The 21,118-nt window shown below is 38.3% G+C and overlaps 1 protein-coding gene across 2 annotated transcripts; it reads right to left on the minus strand.

Annotated features, from left to right (window-relative positions):
- Positions 1–4,162: 4,162 nt before the first annotated feature.
- Positions 4,163–19,824, minus strand: RBM46 (RNA binding motif protein 46). Of its 2 annotated transcripts, none has more exons than XM_068187238.1 (6): positions 19,654–19,824; positions 17,192–17,353; positions 13,199–13,666; positions 11,255–12,034; positions 7,108–7,167; positions 4,163–5,740 (listed from the first exon to the last, which is right to left on the minus strand). In XM_068187238.1, exons 1-6 carry the CDS (start codon positions 19,682–19,684, stop codon positions 5,715–5,717), a joined length of 1,527 nt encoding a protein of 508 aa, XP_068043339.1. In that variant the 5' UTR covers positions 19,685–19,824; the 3' UTR covers positions 4,163–5,714. The 2 variants fall into 2 exon arrangements, with proteins under 2 accessions (XP_068043339.1, XP_068043341.1); XM_068187240.1 differs by lacking the exon at positions 19,654–19,824 and adding an exon at positions 19,580–19,613.
- Positions 19,825–21,118: the final 1,294 nt, after the last annotated feature.

The following is a 21,118-nucleotide window of genomic DNA, read 5'->3' on the forward strand; positions in this document are numbered from 1 at the left end:
TGTGTACAGAGGCATTTGAGGGTTCACTAAATGTCTGCCCTAACTGGTACAGCATGCACTACACCTCCCTCACCCCCTAGCATTAGAAGAGCCTAAATAAGAATTGTTTACACTAATGACAATATCTGAGCCCTTAAAGAATTCCTCCTCTGCATTCAAATGAAAATATTTAATAGTCTTAGATTTTTTTTAAATACATGTATTTGTTTAGATGACTTTCTCAGGCAGCCAGACATACTGTCCTGTGAATGCCTGCATCCACATTTATCCTGAACTCTCCAGTGAGAGCATCCAGCTTCATTCCTCTCAGAAAACTGAGACCAGTGTTTCCACCAGCAGCTTAGCCCCTACGGTCTGGTAAATTGGAGGCCACACCCCTCTTTCAGAAGAGAGAAATCAAAATCAGGGGAGCAAGCTCTGCTAACACCCAGCTCTCACCAGGACTAGCTTGTAAACTCTGCTGCACAGGTTCACTAGAGCTAAATAGAGTTGAACTCCATCTGCTCCATGGTTTGCTGGAGTCCCCCTATAGTGTTATTTACAGTTATTTTCTAGTTACTTATATTATATACTAATATTTAAGTGCCCCATGTGGTGGTGAAAAGACAAGCAGGAAAATACAGCTGACAGCTATTACCAGTATGTAGAGCTACTGGTACTAAGAGGTGGTTTAGAAAATTTCTTAAGCTCAAAGCCAGAGTGGGTATCAAGAGTTTAGGAAATACCCTCTGAATGCTGGAGAAATCAGGTATTTTTGCAGTACAGTACTGTGCCTGTTTAAAGTTAGGATACCCTGTACCAATTAATATTGCAAGATTCAACTCCTTGTGGACTTTGATGCCTTTCTGGAAGCTGTGCTTTCATCAGCTGTTACTGAGCTTGCTCCCGGGCAGCATGTGAAATGGGATGATGTGTTTGGAGTGCTGGACAAACTGGGTGATGTGACTGTTTCCTCTGGCCCTTATCTACTGCCTCCATAGCTTGAATTCTTGACTAGGATGAATGGATAAAATAAATATGATTTCATGGGAGCTGAAAACTGTATGGGTTTTTTAAGGAAAAATATGTAGTGAATGCCTTAAAGAATGTTCAGGTAGTTTTCTCTCATGAATGTTGCTTTAGATAGTAGAGGTGAGCTTTTGGAGGATGGGGGTTGTCTTTTTTACATTCTTGTCTAGTTTCAAGAAAAAAAATAAAACCCTTCATCAGTGTTCCTATGATCATTGTTTTCACCCTAAGACTTTGAAAGCTGCTCACCACCCCTCCTTACAAAGCTAGTGCTACAAACCAGCTGTTAAACGTTTTCTGACTTACCTCTATCTCTGGCATAAAAACCAGCACATTAAAACCCAAACATTTTGGATTCCATGAACAATATGGCCTTCCATTTTCTTCAAGAGATAACTGGAATTTGGTACTTAGACCTTTTTCTATGGTCCTCCAAATCGGTTGCCATCCTGTAGAGATCCTGAAATGGTTTGCTGTTTTTTGCTTGCACCCAAGCTCTTCACTCTTGAAGTTTCTGAAGCATATCCTCCTTTGTCAGAACTACTTAATTCCTGGAAGACTGATTGTGATAGCTTCCTGCCCTTTCCCAAGAGAAGCTAGTCTTCCTTAATTATGCTGAAGTTGCCAATGTTAAATTAGGTACCTACAAAAACAGTGTCTGAATCCATTCTCCTACTCTTGTCTTCCCTAGGAATGTGCTGCAAATACTAAACTCTGCCTGTGAAAAGGTACTGAGAAATGGGAAGAATTGCTCTTTTCCTCCCTTGCTGTCAAATGTGTAGAGCAGAGACAGAAAGACCTGGCCGCTGCAGGGACCAGTATTTGCATGAATTTTGTTTTCATATACTAGTGAATACTTCCCTCTGCAGGAAGCTTTAAGCTGATAGCAGCCACAGCCTCTGGCAGTGTAGGAAAAAAAATGCTCAAAGCCTGAAATGGGATCTTATAGAAGATATTTGTGTTCGGAATTTCACCCACCTTCAAGCAGTACATAAGATTTTCTTTCCATTCCCATGAGCAGCTATTTGTATTCTAGAATTCTAAAAATTTGACCTTACTTGACAGTGGTTGCATTGTTAAATGCTTCTCCATGGTAGCTGTGCAGCATCTGCACTGTATTGAACCCCTCAGTGTTACGACATCCATTTATTTTTGGAAAAGGCCTGTCCCATCTAGGTCCCACATGCCTGCTGCCATTCCTGCTAGCAGGTCCCATCCTGGTGGCTTGAGCAGTGCTTTCATGGCAGCATGGGCCTGGCTCCTGAGGAGATTAAGGGCTACTGATGCAGTCTTTGATTTTACTCTGTCTCTTAAAGTTTAGCCACAGACAGCTTGGAATGATTTCTAGCCATGGGGGCTCCTTGTTAGTACGGTGAACAACTGGTTGGTAGAGAAAAGAATGCTCAATGACTGCTTTAAGCCTTCCCTTTACCTGGCTGTTTGGGGCCTGGAAGGCTCTAATTGCAGGAAATCTGTATTTAAGACTGCTGGATCATTACCTCTTTTCTTTCCCCTGGTCTAAGTTGGACACTAAACAGAGTGAAGAGATGATAAACTGATCATTCTTTGTTATACATGGCAACTGCTGTCAAGAAATTTGTTGAAAGAGAGGACTTAGAACAACTGACTTCTTGAGGATTGCATTTACCTCAAGAGTGTGCATTAACCCAGTATCTTCCAAGTGACTTGCTCTTTAATGCTGTTTCATATTTAACATTTTTAAATTCCCATTAATTTACTAACTCTTGTTCATTGTTACACAGGATGCTAAATTTGGTTCCCCCATTCCAAACAAGGTAGTAATAATATTAGAGAGAGGAGGGAAAAAAAAAGGCAAATAGATGAAAATGGTAACAGTAAGAATAATTGAATAATTACCTCCTTTTCTTATTTAGGGCAAGTTTTTGATGCAGTGGGCATAGCTCAAAGTAACAGAACTTTGCTTCACCAAAGTCAGTGACCTCTACATTCAGAGGGCCTTTTAGTTTCTACACCAGTTACAGGACAGGGTCATACACCAATTTACTTTTTACATTATACAAAAGTATGCAAAAAAAAAAAAAAAAAAAAAGGTAACACCATATTCTATCACAACCTTTTCAGAAGTAATACATGGTGGTTTATTTTCCAAAGGTTAATAAGCTCCAGTGAGATTTTTGTAAGCATGAAAAATATGTTTGCAATTCCACACTGATTAGAGATTTCTAAAGATGTATTCTAAATAAACTTCAAAAAGCCTGAATTACAGCAACAGTGTGCTACTGCTGCTTCAGCTGCTTATTCCTTACACCACTGTTCTTAGCTGTAGAACAAAGAAAAATTCTGCTTCAGGGTTGTATTTGGCTGGCATCAACCTAGTACTCATTACACTCAAATGCTTGATAATGGTTTAGTGCTGTCATTGAAAATAGTTGCCAAGATAAATGCTCATGTTAATAATAATGGGATTTGCTAGTTTGTAGCAAAACTGGTTTGTTTTTTTTTTTGCCTCAGTTGGAAATCTGATCAAGAAGGATGTTACACACCTGAAAAATGCAATCCCCTGGCTTTCCACAGTACTGGGCAGTACCTCCTTTTGTTCACTGAGGAGATACTTTTGTTTGCAGCTCTTCTTCTGGTATTCACTCTATTATTATGCAATCTTTGCACACCTTGGCCCACAGCTCCCTTAATTAGATAACAATACCAATTTTACCTTGGTTTGCTGGGTCCAGATTTCCATCAGAAATGCAAAAACCTGCATCTTCATCAAGACACTTGAAAAATAAAATGAAGCTTATTTCAGCAGTCTGTAGACTAGAATTCTCAGGCTGCCAGAAAAATACTTTTACATTACCAACCCATGTCTTATCAGCCTTATACTGTGTCATTCTATCTCAAACTGGTTTTTGTCTTGGCCTTAGGAACCACTTGGTTTAAACGCGGATTAAACAAGTTCCCCGTTCCCTCTCCTCAGGAGTTTAGGAAATCCTAATCTTTTAACAACTTTCACATGCGATAAAAGCTAATCAACTAGCTTGCTTTTCAAGAATTACTTTTCTTTTTTCAAGTCTTCACTCAGCCACTTAATCACCCTTCCTTTTTTTCAGCAAAGCACTGGAGCTCTGACCAAAGCTTGTTATTACACAAAGCAAAGTGAATCCTGCAAAGTAAGTTTGTGAAAGTACCATGTCTAAAATAATAATTTATTTTCCTTTTACACACACCAAATATCAACAGCATAAATTTAATATAAATGTTAATTCGTGTACAGAAGTCAAACACATTATTTCAACATTAGAAATTGCAACATGTAAAAGAATTATTATGGAGCTACTATCAAATGCAAATAAAATGAAACTGCTATAACTGCACCTAAATTAACAGCAAAAAGGACAATTTAATATGGTGATGAAATACACTGAACCAAAATACATAGTGGACCACAACAGTTGATTCCTTTTAAGAAAAATTATTCAACTTGAAATTTTTCCATTGCATTGTTTTCGGTCTACATAATATTCCTTTCTGACAAACAATTTTCAGATCCAACAGCTTACAAACAATTCCTGCATAGATGAGGCCCTTAGACATTTTAACCACCTGGTCCATTCCTTGTCAAAGAACTAAAACTACATATAAAATTCCAAAAATAAGAATGGTCTACAGTATTAGTTTCAGATTGTTAAGAAGGTAAAAAAAGGTTGTTTTGTCATTCAATAAATAAAGCACTTGACTGAGAAATGCCAAATAGTCACAATAAAAATAATGATGGCTCACTCAAAATCTATTACATATATCTGATTTTAAAAATCAAAAACTACTTTCAGTTTAATGCTAAACAATGTTTTTTTAAGAAGAATACGGCCTGATTAGAAAGTGAGCAAGCTGCTGTTCCACATGGCTACCACAGGCAAGCACAGGTGCTGGTTTCAAGGGACAGCCTGGATAAAAGCAAGGCCTTTATGAATTGGAAAGCACATGTTTGTCCCAACGGGGAAGTGCTAACAACAGGAAACACAACTTAGTGAGCTCTACATAAAAGCACGTGTAATCTGTATGTCAAGACTTTTTTTTGCCTGTTTTTGTCTCCAAGAATTAACTAAGGTATTGAACCACAGTGTTATGAGTTCAGTAATGTAGCCTGACGGTAGATTCATGAAAAGTCTTTCAAAATACCAATTTTCCATTGATGTACTGCTATATCAGAAGCAAAGATTTTATTGGATATGTTCTTCCTATAAAATTTTGCATCAAGTTAACGGAAGCAAACTTGCAGATGGTATTTAAGTCTCATATTATGCATGTTTATGATTGCTAGAATGGTGTTCATTGTTTTGTTGGTGGGGTTTTTTAACATTTGTTTAAGATTTATTACATGCAATAGAAGCTGAAAAAATTCTGTGTGAAAATACAAGAATAGGAATTGTAGCAAATTGTTTCAACACTAAATATAAATTACTGGCATATAGACTATTACAGGTAATAAAAATCTTTTAAACAAATTATATTTTAAAACCCAAATTTAATCAAACTAACCAAAACAACTTAACATTCGATTTCACTAATCTTTAAATTGAAATGCTTAATACACACGCTTTGAAGAATTATTCGTCAATAAAAATGGAATGTGAATTTCCAGTAATTACGTATCATCGGGTTGTTCTTTTTCTTTTCATTACAAGATCCAAAGCAATAAATTCCAAACTCCTCTTCTTCAGGGATATTCAAACCAAGTAGGGTGTACAGTTGGCTGTGGAAAGAGAGGGGGAGGGGGAGGAAAGAGACTTTGATTTGAGCAAACATACTGCATTATCAATTTCAAGATGGACTTAATAGTTAAGATAATGCTAAAACAAAAGCATTCACAGTCTTATACCAATGCTGTGTTCTTCCCTTTCCTCTGCAGCACTAACACTAACTCAAAATAGTTAGGAAACTGTTTGGTCAAAAGCTCAAAGGGTTGATTTTTTTTTTTTTTCCTGAGAGCCTTAATAGTTTTGAGAGACCCCATTCTTCAGTACTGAATGCATTTTCTCGTCATATATACACACACACACTTTTAACTGAACTTCAAAATAATAATCCTTTGTTTCACCTTCACTGAATGCAAAATATTAATGCAGACAACCCTCAAGTGCATATTAGGTCATTGTTCCAAGCTATATTAACTACATACATTATACATATTATAGCAGCAGTCATTCATATTGCATATTTACCACTTTAGATCAGAGTCTAAACTCAACTAAGCACCAAGTTCTGTCTGATGAACACTGCACAAACAAAACTCAACTTCATTGTGATCATCAGTGGGGTAGAAGAAAACATGTTAATTATGTCCTGTTTTGAAGTGACTGACTCTATGGAAGGCAGACAAGTTATTTCACAGATAAATGAAGTCTGACGTTGTTGTATCTGTCTAACATATTCATTTCCAAGTTCTCTTACATAGACCAAGATTTACAAAATCTGTATTCCCTGTCCATTAGCAGCAGCTGAAAAATAACTGAACCTTTGGGAAATGTTCTGGGTGCCTGGGATTAGAAGCTTCCAGCAGTAAAGTTAACACAGAGCATGGATTTAATGCCATTTTCAAACTGCCTTGTAAGCTTTCAAAAATCATTCTCACGCCACTCCAAAAAAAAAGAGAGGCCTCAAAAGTGACAGATGTACACACTTAAATTCATCCACAATAGCATATTAAAAAAAAAAAAAGTCAGAGGAGACAACAGTCTCTTTTACATGAAACTGACTAGCCAAAAAATAGTCCTCCAAGCATCCAGAGTAGTAAGAACTACCACTTTTGTACATGAATTTAAACCCAAGCTGAAAGGCAAATAATTAAGAAATGACTGAAAATTTACTCAGAGACATTTTAGGAATAAAAACCATAACCTTCCTTTGTGCTGCACAACCAAGAAGAACATCAAGACTGTGTGATCCATCAGCAGGTATAGGGCAGTAGAGATATGGTCTCCTTTGGATCTCTACAAGCCTTCTTAGAGCTGTGTCTGTGAGGGAAGTACAGCTTCAACAAACAGTGCAAACAGTGCAGCTAAGACAATGTCACTGAGAGGGTAAAAAGCCACAATGAACAATCCTGAGAGGCTTACTCACCTTTACTATCCCACCATGCTGCATTCAGGGACAGCAATGTTACGTATGCTTGTTCAGGGGCTGTAAGAAAAACCATTATATGTAAGTGATCTGATAAGGATTTCAGATTTCTAAATTCATACTGTTAAAAAACTTCTTATACTACATTCCGAGCCTTTCTAAAGATCAATAAAAACCTCCAAACCATGAATTACCACTTATCATCTGTATTTGCTAAACAAAATCAGCAACTTCTGTATTTTTTTCAAATATCCTACAATTTGTGGCTGTTGATTGTTCCAAGAGCAATATAATTAACTTTGATAAAGCAAACCATGGCAATGTTTAAGTAAAGAAAATTCCTACAACGAAACATTAAAACCATCTCACTTGACCTTTAGGTTTGATGTCCAAAATCTAGAAGAGCAATCTACAGATACATTTGTTCTGAGACACAGATGCTAAATACAGACTCTTGAAGTAGCTTATAAAAGTTATATCCATGACTTGTAAATTGCTACTGCATGCAGTATTTAATATGTTTAAACAAGTGAATTCATAGTAGTAAGATACAATGCCTCCACTTATTTAAGTACCATTTATTCTAAAACTTATATGAGGGGAACTGGAAGGAAACTATTATTTATGTACTATAGTTAGTTATTAAAAGGCTTTTCCTTGAAGATTTAGCCATATATTTTTCTTATAGATACTTTAAAATATTCTCTTCTACCTAGAAAAATAATTTCATAAATTGTTCTGGGAGATATAACATGAAATAGCATGTGTGAAAGTGCAAAGAACACCCTATAGTGGAACACCCATTTAAAACCTGGCAGATCCCTGAAACAAGAAACTTTACTGAAACTTCTCCCATTTTTCCCCATCACCCTTAAGTCAAACTCAGTAGGGAGAGAATTTCCCAAGAATCAGCCTTCGCTATAGAGAGTATTATCTTAAGGACTAGAAATAGGTTCTGACATGTTCTGGTATTTCCTTAAACCAGTGGAATTCCACTAACAGCAAGTGAAAACCAACCAACCAACCAACAAATAGTTTTCAAAAGAAGGCTCTACTTTCCAGCCTTCAGATATTTACTGGTAATAAAAAAGGGAGGTGGGAGTTCTCCAACAATTCAGAGCATATCTACGCAATTTCACATTTTCCTCTGCCTGTACTTTGAAGACATGGATGAGCCAGTTTGGTTCTGTAAGCTACAAACCTACATTACCAATTCAAAGGACCTGAATGATAACACCACCTCTTATTCTGGGATTGACTCTGTGCTAAGACTGTTTCTGGACCACAGTTGGACTATCAAGTGTGTGCTAATTACACAACTATACAGTCTCTGAACTGGAGCTGCCTCACATTTAGCCAGCCTCCTACAGGCAAGAGTACGAAGCCTTACATGTTTTTCTAACTGGATGCCACATTTAACAGCCAAGCACCATTTTGCAATTGACATTAAAGTGTTGTTTAACTTCTGAAGGCACAGAATTACTTGTGCAGAAAAGCGATTCAAGTTAATAGCAGAGGTATTAATTCTTCTACAGGACATTCAGGTGTTTCCCTATTCTGTTCCCTATCTCCCCACTCCTCCTCCTGACAACATTCACCTTCTGAAATTTCAACCTGTAGCTCTGCTCCCTTTCTCATAAATGGACACCCAGACATTTCACACATTTAGCCAAGCCTGAGTGTTTCCACTCCCTTGATCTGTTGGTGATTTGTCTAGTAACATTAAAATACAACTTATTAATCTTTCCCTGACAGCATAGTTTTCTGTTTTCTAAAAACCATGATTTTCAAAATATTCAGGCGACACCAAGTGGTTAGTTGTTGTACTGCTATCTGCTCAGGACTGCTGTGTACCAGTAAGGTATAAAATTGTGTAAAAACCAAGTATTCTGTAATGTGTGAAAGGAAGTACAGAAATGCATACAACAACAAAAAAAAAAAAAAAAAAAAAAAAAAAAAAAAAAAAAAAGCCAGAATGCCTTGAGATGCCTTGAGATTATTAATCAAAGCAGCCCCTTCTCAATTTACTTACAACAGTTATATGCTTTAAAAAGAAAAATAACAGTACAACCCAACCTGTATACATCATCAAAAATTCAGTGGCCAAAAAATTATGTTCCCGTAAGAGAAGTTACTTACCGGAAAGAATGAGTCCCTATGTCATCTTTGTACACTCATGTGTATAGTAAGTTGCTTCCAAGAAACACACTCAGACTTTTCTCAAATCACTGCTAGTTATCAAAAAAACCCCAGACAAAACCCCAAACCCCAAATAAAAACCACAACCCATACATCCATCAGCAGCATCAGCATCATTCAACACTTCCACAAGAAGGAAGGACTCTGTCACATCTAGCAAATTGTCTTTACCTGTAGGTATTTCTTTCAACATAGAATATATACTAAACTGGAACAGAAACAACTTCTTTAGATTAGATAGGGAAAAGAAATTGTACTTTTAGACTCCTTAAGTCTATGTTTTAGCATCACAACAATTCCAACATCAAAACGGGGTTTTTAATCAATGTGAAAGATGTGTATCTTTTAAAAGTCAGCCTTGCACGTTTGCTTCAAATCAGGGCTCTGTATGCTCTTTTCAGGCCCAAATCCTCATAAACCAGAATGCACAGAGGCCAACAAAGAAAAAAAAAAGTGTTATTCAAAGATAACAAGACAGCATTACTAGCACTAGGCCATTAGGTAAACAGCTGTAAAAAGCAAACCTGGTATTTGGGAATTCTGCTAAATACCAATTCACATTAACTGTGATTGTATGGCACAATCAAGTGTTAAAAAGCTTTAGAATACTATTAATTTAAATCCACTTTAAAAAGTTTTCCCTACAGCATTTGTAATTATAACTGAGGAGATAAAAATCTCAACACGTACTTTCTTCATTTTTTTTAATAGTCTGCATTCAGGATTTGCCCACAGCTGTGAATAATCACTTTTAATCTAACTTTAATTGTTCTCTTGATTCTTTCCCAGAGAAGTACAAGAGAGAAAATAACTTTAGGTAACAAAAGGAGCAAACTGGGCAGGTACACATGGTCAAGCACAAAACCTGTAACTGTCTTTATTCTTCTTTTAAGGAGAGCCTCACACCACTATTTTGAGTTTTGTACCCTTTTTATCTTTGTATTTAAGATTACATGGGTTATAAAAGTGTGGCCCTAATTTTCCTAGCTAAATATGGAAACAGACACTCAACTAGTCAAATGCCATGTGTACAAAACCAGACACAGATACTTAGCCATTTATTATTCAAAATCACTTTGGCCATCTGAAAGCATCACCTTCTAGAGGTGTCCCACTAATGTAAACCAAGCACACCACTGCTGAAGTGGACACAATGTATAAGGCTTTGTGCTTCAGAGGTTCTCCTTCCTCTAAGACCTTTTGGCCATGCCAAATCCAAACCCAAGGAGAAAGTAAGCAAGAAGAAAAAGCTTGTTTACAATTTAGTCATGCATTGCAAAAAAAACAGCATCACAGTCCAGCCTGAAATAAGTCTGCTGTGAACTTATCCAAAGGAGAAACCTCACCACAGCCGACATACATCTCAAGAGACTTGCAGAACAAGTGCTAAGTAGCAGTATTAGGAAGAGAATAATGGTAACACTATTTTAACAGTGTACTGCAATCACTTTTCCAATTCACCAAAATTAGAACAGGTGAGGGAAAAAAACCCAACCAAAGGAAAAAAATCCCACCACCCTACCTACGAATTCTATAATATAAAAACTCTCCCCTTCTAGTAATTGCATTCTGATTTTTAAAAAATGGAACATATATAAATGAAGATGCTAGAACACAGACTTTCAAACAAATTTTCAGCACCATAGTCATGTCACAGATGACCTTAAACCTAAGTTACTTACACGTCATCTAATTCTTCCTTATACATTATTCCAGTAGATAAATGTAAGCAAAAAAATACCCTGGCATTGGACTGCTTAGATACTTACAGTGTTTTCTCAGTGCTCTCATCTAACGGTCCAGACTCAACTGACACAAGAACCAAGTCTTCTGTAGAATACTTTATACAAAACACGCATGTGCACCAAGATATGTATACCAAGAACAATTTAAAAGTAACTTTTATAGCTTCAGTTCTTCATATATAATCAAAAATGTTTGTGCTTACCTAGGTGTGAAAGTGTGAACTGTGCTGCCAATTCCTTTGCATCTTCTACTGTTGTACAGAGTTTTTCTGGCATGAAATAATTCTGGGAATCATCTGCAATACTAGAAATAAGCACCCTGTACACCAAGAGTATTTTCCCATCCTGACTTGTGGTTGAATACAAGCAGTATTCTGGTGGTGCCCAGCTATTTTTATGGCAAAAATAATCCAGATGCATTACTGCAGAACTGAAGTGACTCAGCTTTAAAGAATACATACTAATTGGAGTAAGCTTTATTCCTGGAAAAATGTGGTATGTACTTCTTTCAACTTCAGGAGGGCCTGGACTGTGCTGACCATTCAGACGAACTGAAAGACTTGCTGGTTTCCCCAAGGATTTTTGAGTACCATCTTCGTTAGGAAACCCTAAGAGGTTTTCAGAACTGGGACTTATCTGACCATTAAAATGTTGCTTCCAAGAACCTTCTTTGTTAACTGGCTTTGCCAGTGTTACCTCAATACTGGCTCCATCAATGCACTTTCCATTCATTATAGACATAGCAGCAACTGCATCTTCACGGTGGAAAAAATGAACAAAAGCATAATCCCTCAACTTCTTCACACGTTCAACTACTCCTGGCTTAAATTTGTTGAATTCAGCTTTAATTTTGTCCTCTGTAGTAGATATCATTAAATTTCTCACATACAATACTTTGACTTTCTGCATAGTTTCTTCATCAACTACTTTCTCAGGATCTGCCCAGTCTACTTGAATAGTATGACCCCAGGGCTGGAATGTTCCTATAGCAAAGAAGCATTACATAAATAAGAAACATGCAAAGGAAAGCAGAATCATTCTTATCCCCTACCTCTACAAAAAGCAAACATGATGCATACCACAAGAAACTGGGTTTTGCTGCCTACATCTACTAAAGTGACCTGAAATTGTTGAAGTAAATGAGACTCTGCAAAAATGACAAGTATTCTGATACCCTGGGGTTCATTAAGCACCATAAGCTGCCAAAACACTTTGTGACATGCACATACACACACACAAAAGGAGACCAAAAGTAATGTATTTAACTAGCTACTAAACACAGCCTCTTCAATAATACTACCACTTTAAAAAGCATGGGCAACACCTGGAAATAATAATCTAAATGTACAGATTCAGAATAACCCTTACTCTATGTTGCAGCAGATGCCAGAACTAAAAGAAAAAAACCAAAAACAAACCTGCTTTGTTACTCATGTCAACCCATTATTTTGCATATCATACTGGTTTATTTTCCATTCAGTGATCTGGAGGTATTTCACCCACCACTTTGCAAATATATATATATAAAATATACCAATTACATGTTGAATATATTACATATTATTACAAGTATTATATTGATATTCATTATAGATTTGTTATTTTGTATATTGTATATACTTTTGCATATTTATTTTCTTTTTCTTTCAAAATTATTTTCTAGTAAAATATTAAAGACCTACCTTTTTTAAAATATGAAACATTCATGTATTTCATAATGATGAAAATAACATTACTCAGGACAACCCACAGAAAATATCGGGCACATTCAAGGCACATTCCTTTCTAAGCTCACTTCTAAGAGAATTTGAGTGCAGAGCCTTGTGCATGTAAATGAAAACTGAATGTTTGCCCATGCAGATACCTATTAGCATAAATACCTAAATTACATAAAACTGATGTCTATTTTTTAATTTTCAGAACTACCTAAGTTACAGCTTCTTAAAAAATAAGTTAAAAAAAACCCAAACCACAACTACAAAACATAAAAAATAAAATCATCCTTAGCCAAAAGGCAATACTGCAGTTTTGTAACTCTCAAAACACCTTAAAGAATGCAAAACAGAAATGATCCACTATCTCATCCCCCCACAATATGGAAATAGATGCTCTCCATAAAAACTCAGTTTAATTACAAATAGTTTTACCTGGGATTAGCTGTCTTCTAGCCATTGCAGCTGCTCTGTGAGATTCATATTCTACAAAGGCAAAGCCACGATTTTTAGTTTTGTCAGTGGCATTTGGATAAACAATGACATCCACCACTCCTTCTGTAACTTTTTTCATTTCATTCAGTATTTCTTCTTTCTTTTTATCTTTAGGAATTGCTCCAATAAACAGTCTGCAGTTGTCCAAGCTTACGCAGACACCAATAAACTTCCCTGGACGAATTTCAAAATTATTAAGAATCTTGATGGCCAGCTGGGCTTCCTCTTTAGTGGAGTACATCACAAAAGCATAGCCTCGGTTCTCACCACTGAATTCCATCATCAGTCTGAGCTCATAGATCTTCCCAGCTCTCTCGAAAACAGGAACTAGCTCATCTTCATACATATCACGAGGAATCTTACCCACAAAAACTTCACATCCACGAGGTGGTGGAGGACCTTCCCAACCTTAAAATAAATTGTCCAACAGCAATCTTAGTACAAATGCACATTTCCCCCACATCCAGTTCAAATGTGGGAGTTATTTATTTTTGGTCTCAGCTGAAAACTAACACATTCTCCTCTATTACGTCTTATTTCTTTTATGTTTAAATTTTTTAAAAATGCCAGAAACCCACATTTTGTATTTCTAGAGTTTCTATTTCAATCATTTTATGCCACTTACAATTTTATTTCAGTTATTAATAAAACTGATATACCTAAGAAAGATACCTAGGTAAGAACTTCAGTTTTATTTTCCACTACAATGCTTTAAAGTTACAAAATGTTTCTCTGCGCTTCTTGTCCCCGTATTTTTATAAATTTTGCTAAGGTCCCCAGTGTAGCACTTTTTTTTCTTCCTTGACATCATTCAAATACTGCAAACATTTTGCTTCCACCTTCATTCATCCAATAAAATACGACTCCCTAAGAAAAGCAGGATACAGAGCCAAATTTCCTGCAACAGCCAAAAAGACAGAACACTTTTACCCTAAAAACAGACCACAGTTTTCACAGGCAGTAGTGGATGGTAGGAAAAAAAGAAGCAAAAAAAAAATCCACACAACAAATCAGTCTTTGGCTAACATCTGAAAACTGCAGAACATCTATGCTTCTCTCCTTAAGCCAAGGACATTTAAACATTCTTTTATATCGCTGCCATATATACTGAAAAATATGTTCAACAGATAATGTAAAGGTGTATTTATGCATTGAATATTATGGAGTTTTAGTCTTCAAATACAGCACTCCATTTTCTCAAAATAATAAACAAATAATTTTTTAAAAGTTTGTTTGGCTTTGTTTCTTTTTTTAAATTAGACAAATCAGTTAGAAGGTTCATAGAAGGCAGACACTCAAATCATGACTAAAAGCTTCTCCTAAAGGTTTTGATGAGGAAGGTTTTCTACAGGAGAAAAAGCAAGGAGTACAAAGATGGTAGAAACAACTAACACAAAACTTAGTGAATACTAGTATGAAATGACAAAGCATAACAAGGCAAGGTGAAAAATAATTACTCTTAACAAGTTAAGGCAAGAAGATAATTAAGTAATATACTTTGGTTTGAAGTTCAGAATATATTAGATTTAGATGATTTTGTAATTAAAACTTTTTCCTTAATGTATTGTCAGAGAGCCTGTAATTTACTGTTGAAAAAAATTAGCAGAATTGAGATTTTTACCTTCTCACAAAATCATTTTTTATCTATAAACTGTACAGAAAGAACTACATGGCACACAGGGAAGCTACCAAGGCATCAGAACTGACATGCATTTTGGAGTTACACTGCCATGACTTATCTAGGAAAAAGCTTGGCTCTGCTCTGCACAGCATTGCACATTTTTATCGTTTTCGCCTTTATAAACATCTCTGACCACTTCAGCTGAGGTCTGACTGGACATGGCAGCTAACACCATTTGCAAGCTAGTACTGCCATCACTCACATCGTGCCAGTCCCTTTCCACATAAAAACAAAAACCAACTGTACACCATTTAGGAGCTCCAAAGACAAAGGCAACTGCACACCTCAGTAGATAAAAAATGTGCAGGAGTAATGAAATGAAATAACAATCTCTATTTATTAAACTAGATAAACTTTTACCATCCTTCTCAGCCCAGTAAATGAACAGTGATTCTCAATAAGCAAAAGCCACTTATCACACAAAAATCCCCCCTTCTAATTTTAAAGCTGCATACTAACCCAGCAGTACAGCACATTACTGCCAACTGGAATTAGCCTCTGACTCCTGACTTAAAGAAAACTGGTCTGTGCCACATTTGCCAATGAAGGACATGTACTTAGCAAAGCAAACACGGAAAGTTAGTCAACAGCATTCCACAAGTAGCTGACAGAATTTCCTTGACTGGGTACTTGATTCATCGCTGGACAACAGAAAATGGGACTCCTATTTTTGCAGCAGTTCAATCAACATTAGTCATATTCCCCCCACTGTTAAGTGGCCATGTCATCTTAAACTTCTATATAATTCTAATGACTCACGAGCCTAGTGACATCACTGGGTCCACTGCTTAGACAGCAGCAGACATTGAAAATTCACTTTCATCTTTTTTTTTTAAACACTGTACAGATACATTTTTCACAAGTGGCATACACTAAACAAAAGCTGTGCCAGGTAAAAACCTGTAAATTTTTAGGGCAATTGTCAGCCACATCTGCTGAGAACAGAGCTGACAGTGAGATTATCATCTGACAGCAACACAAGCTTACAGAAATCACATCTTAAACAAGGAAAATTCAGAATTAAACACTTCATTTATAAGATACTATAATTTCCTACAAGCCATCTCAAACATTTAAGTATTACCTGGCCTACAGCCATTTATAGTAACTCAGAGTGACTTCCAACCTAAACCAAAAAGCATTTTCAATGTCCTATGAAAATAATGAAGATTTGAAGAAAAGATATATACCTAACATCAATAAAGAGACTGATGGAAGAGATACCTTGTCAAACCCATCTAGTTTCAGAAAATATTAATAAAATTAGCTTTGCTAAACAAACACACTTAATACCATCTAATGTTCTAATTAAAAGACATTATTAAGTAAAAGATGTATAATAATTTAAGAATAATTAAGTTCTTTTTCCAGTGCCATTTTCAAAAGAGTTTCACAGGGCTTCCTTTTGCTATTTTATATAGGCTTAGTAAAAGTAAAGACAAAATGTAAGACAGAAAAACTTCCAGAGAAATAATTTTGATGCAGCATTTACTTAAACTCCATACAACAATGAGTAAATAAAGTTCATGCTTATGAGCGTAACTTATAAAGACATGGGATCACAGGCCACAAGTGAAAATGAACTGAAAGAGCAGCACAAGAAATTTTTCTTCTTTCTGCTTGTCTTAGTGCATAATCTGAGTCAGAAAGAAGAGTTACTGTATTCCATGTCATACAACCAGGCTTAGTAGCAAAATTCTTGTACACTGCTGATGTCAACAACACTGGAAAAATTATTCAAAATAAAAGAAATATTTTATTGTCAACTGTGAAACAAAATGAGTTAATCTTCACTGGTGCTCTCTCAGAGAACAAAAGCAAAAAAAAAAAAAAAAAAAAAAAAAAAAAAAAAAAAAAAAAAGCTTTGGCCAATTCAAGTGGTAAGGTCTAAGAGAAGACACTAAGTAGGTTATGCCTCTGTCACCAACTTGTTTTTCCCTTCTGTGTCCCTAAATGTTTTGAAGCATGTTTTCAGTCAAATGGAACACACTTGGCTTTGGGAATTCCACATTTGCTTTGCTACCTGTCAACTTTAGCTAGTTTTAAAGCTGTGACTTTTTAAGTGCACCAAAAGCAAACATTCCACACAGTCTAGCTGAAGAGATCTTAAATTGCTGGAAACTGTAAAACACATCAGGACCCTCCCATATGTGTTGAGTTTCTTAGACTGTTTCCTCAAGCTTCTACTACTGGTCACTCAGTATACACAACAAGAGGCTACACCAATTTTCAATGTCAAAAGAAATGCTTACCTGGTGGAGGACCACCAAATTTTCTTTGCCCATTTTGCTGAACCATGCTGTATCCAGTCTTCTCCATTAGGGCAAGTAAAGCTGCCCCATTTTGAACACCACTTCGGATTTTGTCACATCCATTTGCTGCAGCTTTATTGTCCTGACGCATACGTGCAACAGCTTCAACAGAATATCGCAAATATTCCAATTCAGCAAATTCTGAGTTGCTATGTGCATACAGAAACTACCAAAATATAAAAAAACACTGAGGCTATACTTGCCTATTTACTGCAACTTTGTTTAGCATGAAGCCTCAGTCCTATATCCAGACACTATCACCTGTGTACTTGCTTTCAGACCATTGTTCTGTAGCTGGAATAATCTGGAACTTTACCCACTACAGAAATATGTAATGTATTTTTCCATAATCTATATTCAAACTCTCCTAAATGCTATCACAGCTAGCACAACCTAAGTAGCACAACTATTTTTAAGAATGCTGCCCTTCAAGTAGAAGAATGAATTCTTTCATAAACCATGTCATCACAGTTGTATAAGGGACCAATAAGCTACTCCAGGTGACAAGTTCCATTTTCTTATTACTATATTTTATAAAAATGCCAACTATTTCAAATTTGTATTTTAGTATTAAAACACTGGAGGAACAACTTAAGTCCATGCCCAGTTACTATAAAGAAGTCAAAGAACTCATGAACATAAATAATTTTGTTAATACCAATGTAAAATTAAATTAGGCAGAACAGTCTGGCAAAAGTAAAGGTTTGAAATAATCCCACCCCTGGAATCCCTATTTTCATGGCTTTATCCATTTTCATAATTTCAAAAACTAAACCTTATCAATATGGTTGCTGCTGCCCTATCTCCTATTTCTCTGGCATGCCAAGATCTCACCCAACAGCTTTAGGTTTCTGTCACCCAGGTGATGAAATACCAGTTGACAATTACCAATTTTACTAGTCAAGCCAATAAAAAAAATCTCAAGTCAGATGTTTCTTTCATTGCCTCTTATTCCTTCTGCAATTTTATTTATTCTTTTCCCAAGATTATCTGCCCTAAGGTCTGCTTAGGCAAGCAATCTTTTTCATCACTTCAATCCTTTGTCCAAATGCCATTTCCAAGTGCTATGCCACTTCTCGAGAAATGCTGCCCAAAAAATCATCACCAGAAAAGTAAAGGTATCACTGTTGTTCAGTGCCCCTTACATTTTCAGCTTTCTTAGTCTTCAGGCTCAGGCTCCAAAAGACAATGTCCTGAGACATCAACAGTTTACTTTTTATAAGAAAAACATTTAAAAACAGCTTAAAGTTCACACAAACATTTCTTGACAACCCACTATTATTTGCTGAACAAAACTTAAGTTTTTAAATATATTATAGACCAAATTCATGGAATGATGAAGTGCCTGGTCCCCTACTAGATTTATGGGTATTATGCAATGATATTACTAACCAGAGGTGACGCTGCAGCTTATTTTCCCCACTCCTGCCCCAGCTTTATAATTTCAAATGTGCTTTAAATCAATGTCATTACTAAGTGCATTTCTTTCACAACAGCCTTCACATGACAGACCCCACAAATCCTTCAATTAGAACAGTGTTAACAGTTATTTTTCCCACCCTAGGAAAAGAAGACTTTTGGTGGGGATATATTTGTCTTTTCATCAAGCCAGTATTCACTCTGGGGCAGGAGTCCATGCAAGCAACCACTCCCAAGTTTAAATTGTATCTGTCACAGGGCACTAAAAAAGCCAAGTTTTTAACCAAACTCCTGGCTTCATCAAAAGGAGATTCCAGAAAGCAGCAGGGCAAAGCACACACAAGACAAAAAAAAAAAAAAAAAAAAAAAAAAAAAAAAAAAAAAAAAATCCCCGACAAGTACGAGCAGAAACAGCATAGCTCCATAGCTCCCACCTGCTAGAAATGGTGTCCCATCTCCTTCCAGCAAGTGAATTACACTTACTGCGTTTCACAGCCCACAAGCTGCACAGTGATTATACAATTAGGAAATCTTTAGGCAGCTTCAGGCCTAACACGGTACGGAGATGACAATGAAGCTGGAGCGAGGGAGAGGCAAAGTCATTTTCTCTTTGTCTCGGCGAGTTCAAACAGCCGGGCCCGAACGTCCTTACGTTATCTGCAAGGGCAGCAAGCGGGCACCAGACCGGCACCGCGGGAGCTCAAAGGGGCGAAGCGGCCCGGAGGAGCTGCAAGAGGCATGGCCATGCAGAAGCAAGGCAACCTCGGGCATGCCCCGGGCACAAACGCGACGAACGCGAGGAAACACAACTGCATAATAAGGGAATAATAAGGGGTGGGATAATAAGAGAAGAGAATAAACTCAATCGCCCCCCGGAATCTCCCTGCGCTACTCCCCGCCAACGCGCACTTTCTCCACACCGCTTCATCCCTCATCGCGCTGCCTCCGCCTTTCCCCGCGGCACGGCAAGGACCCGAACCCACCACTGCCCCCAGGCAGACGAGGCCAGGGCATGACTCCGACTCCCCGCAGTCCCGTCGGGAGCCGAACGGCACAGAGCGCTGCCCAGCCGCCGGCGCGGTCAGCGCCTCATGCGCCCGGGCCCGCGGGCACGCGTGGGGTTTCCCTCGCTCTTCACCGGCCCGGCCAATCAGCGGCCGCGGAGGGCGGGCACGGGCACAATTGACAGGCCGTGCCAGCCAATAGCAGCGGGGCAAACGTGCCCGGCGCGCGAGAGCTCCTTAAAGCGGGCGACGGTTGGGCGAGGGGGGACGCGCCTGGCGCGCGCGCCGCAGCCGCCGCTGGAGCCGTTGGGAGGGCGCGCGCTGCTCCCGCCGTCGGGGCGGGCGCGCGGCGGCGCCGCCTCAGCGCCCCGGCATTCCCATTCCCATTCCAGCCGCCTCAGCGCCCCGGCATTCCCATTCCCATTCCAGCCGCCTCAGCGCCCCGGCATTTCCCATTCCCATTCCAGCCGCCTCAGCGCCCCGGCATTCCCATTCCCATTCCAGCCGCCTCAGCGCCCCGGCATTCCCATTCCCATTCCAGCCGCCTCAGCGCCCCGGCATTCCCATTCCCATTCCCGTTCCAGTCCCGCTACGCGGCTGGAGGTGCCAGCCTGTGAGCGCGCCCTTACCGTTTTCACAACCTGGCTGGTGTTTGTTTTTTTTTTTCCTTAGGCTTTTATATGCTCCGAAGTGGCATATTTGGGCCTTTAGGATGTGCTCTGGCATGTACTTGTGCCTTAGGGAGTGTTTAGTCTTGTTCAGGTCCGTGTTGCCAGTAATACCAAAGTGAAATATCACTGATTCAGTGAGGCTGGAAGAGACCTCTGAAAAAGCCAAATCTAGCCTGAGACCCAACACCATCGTGTCCGCTAGACCCTGGCACTAAGTGCTGCCTCCTGTCTTACACAGGGATTGTGGCTTGATCACCTCCCTGGACATTCTATTCCATTCCAATATTTGATCACCCCTTTTGTGAAGAAATCCTCCCTAAAGTCCAACCTAAACCTTCCCTGGGTGCAGCTCAAGGCTATGTTCTCTTCTCCTGTCTCTGGTGGCCTGGCAGAAGACATGTCTGGTTTCAATCCCTGTTGGCTCAGTTAATATTTCAGTCTCTCAGAAATGAACCCCATGAGCTTCACAACAACTGCAGCCACTTGCCAAGCCCACTGGGTTGGAGGCCCTGCAGTTCTGGCACTGCTCTTGAGCTCCCACCACAGCTCCTTAGGGCTCACATAGCAAGGCACACAAAAAAATGTACCAGGGTTAATACGGGGTGTGGGATTAGCTTGCAAGTTCGTCAAGTTGTTATCATAATGTTGTGGCCCGTTTCCCCCATCTATCAAATTAAAGTCTTTCAAAATCAATATGCTTCCACCAAAAACTTCTCCCCCTCCCTCTTCCTAAGGTTAACATGCTCAACTGGACTTAGTAATAAGGCAGAGAA

This window comes from Anomalospiza imberbis, chromosome 4 (genome assembly GCF_031753505.1).
Source record: "Anomalospiza imberbis isolate Cuckoo-Finch-1a 21T00152 chromosome 4, ASM3175350v1, whole genome shotgun sequence".
In the NCBI taxonomy this organism is placed as follows: Eukaryota; Metazoa; Chordata; class Aves; order Passeriformes; family Viduidae; genus Anomalospiza; species Anomalospiza imberbis.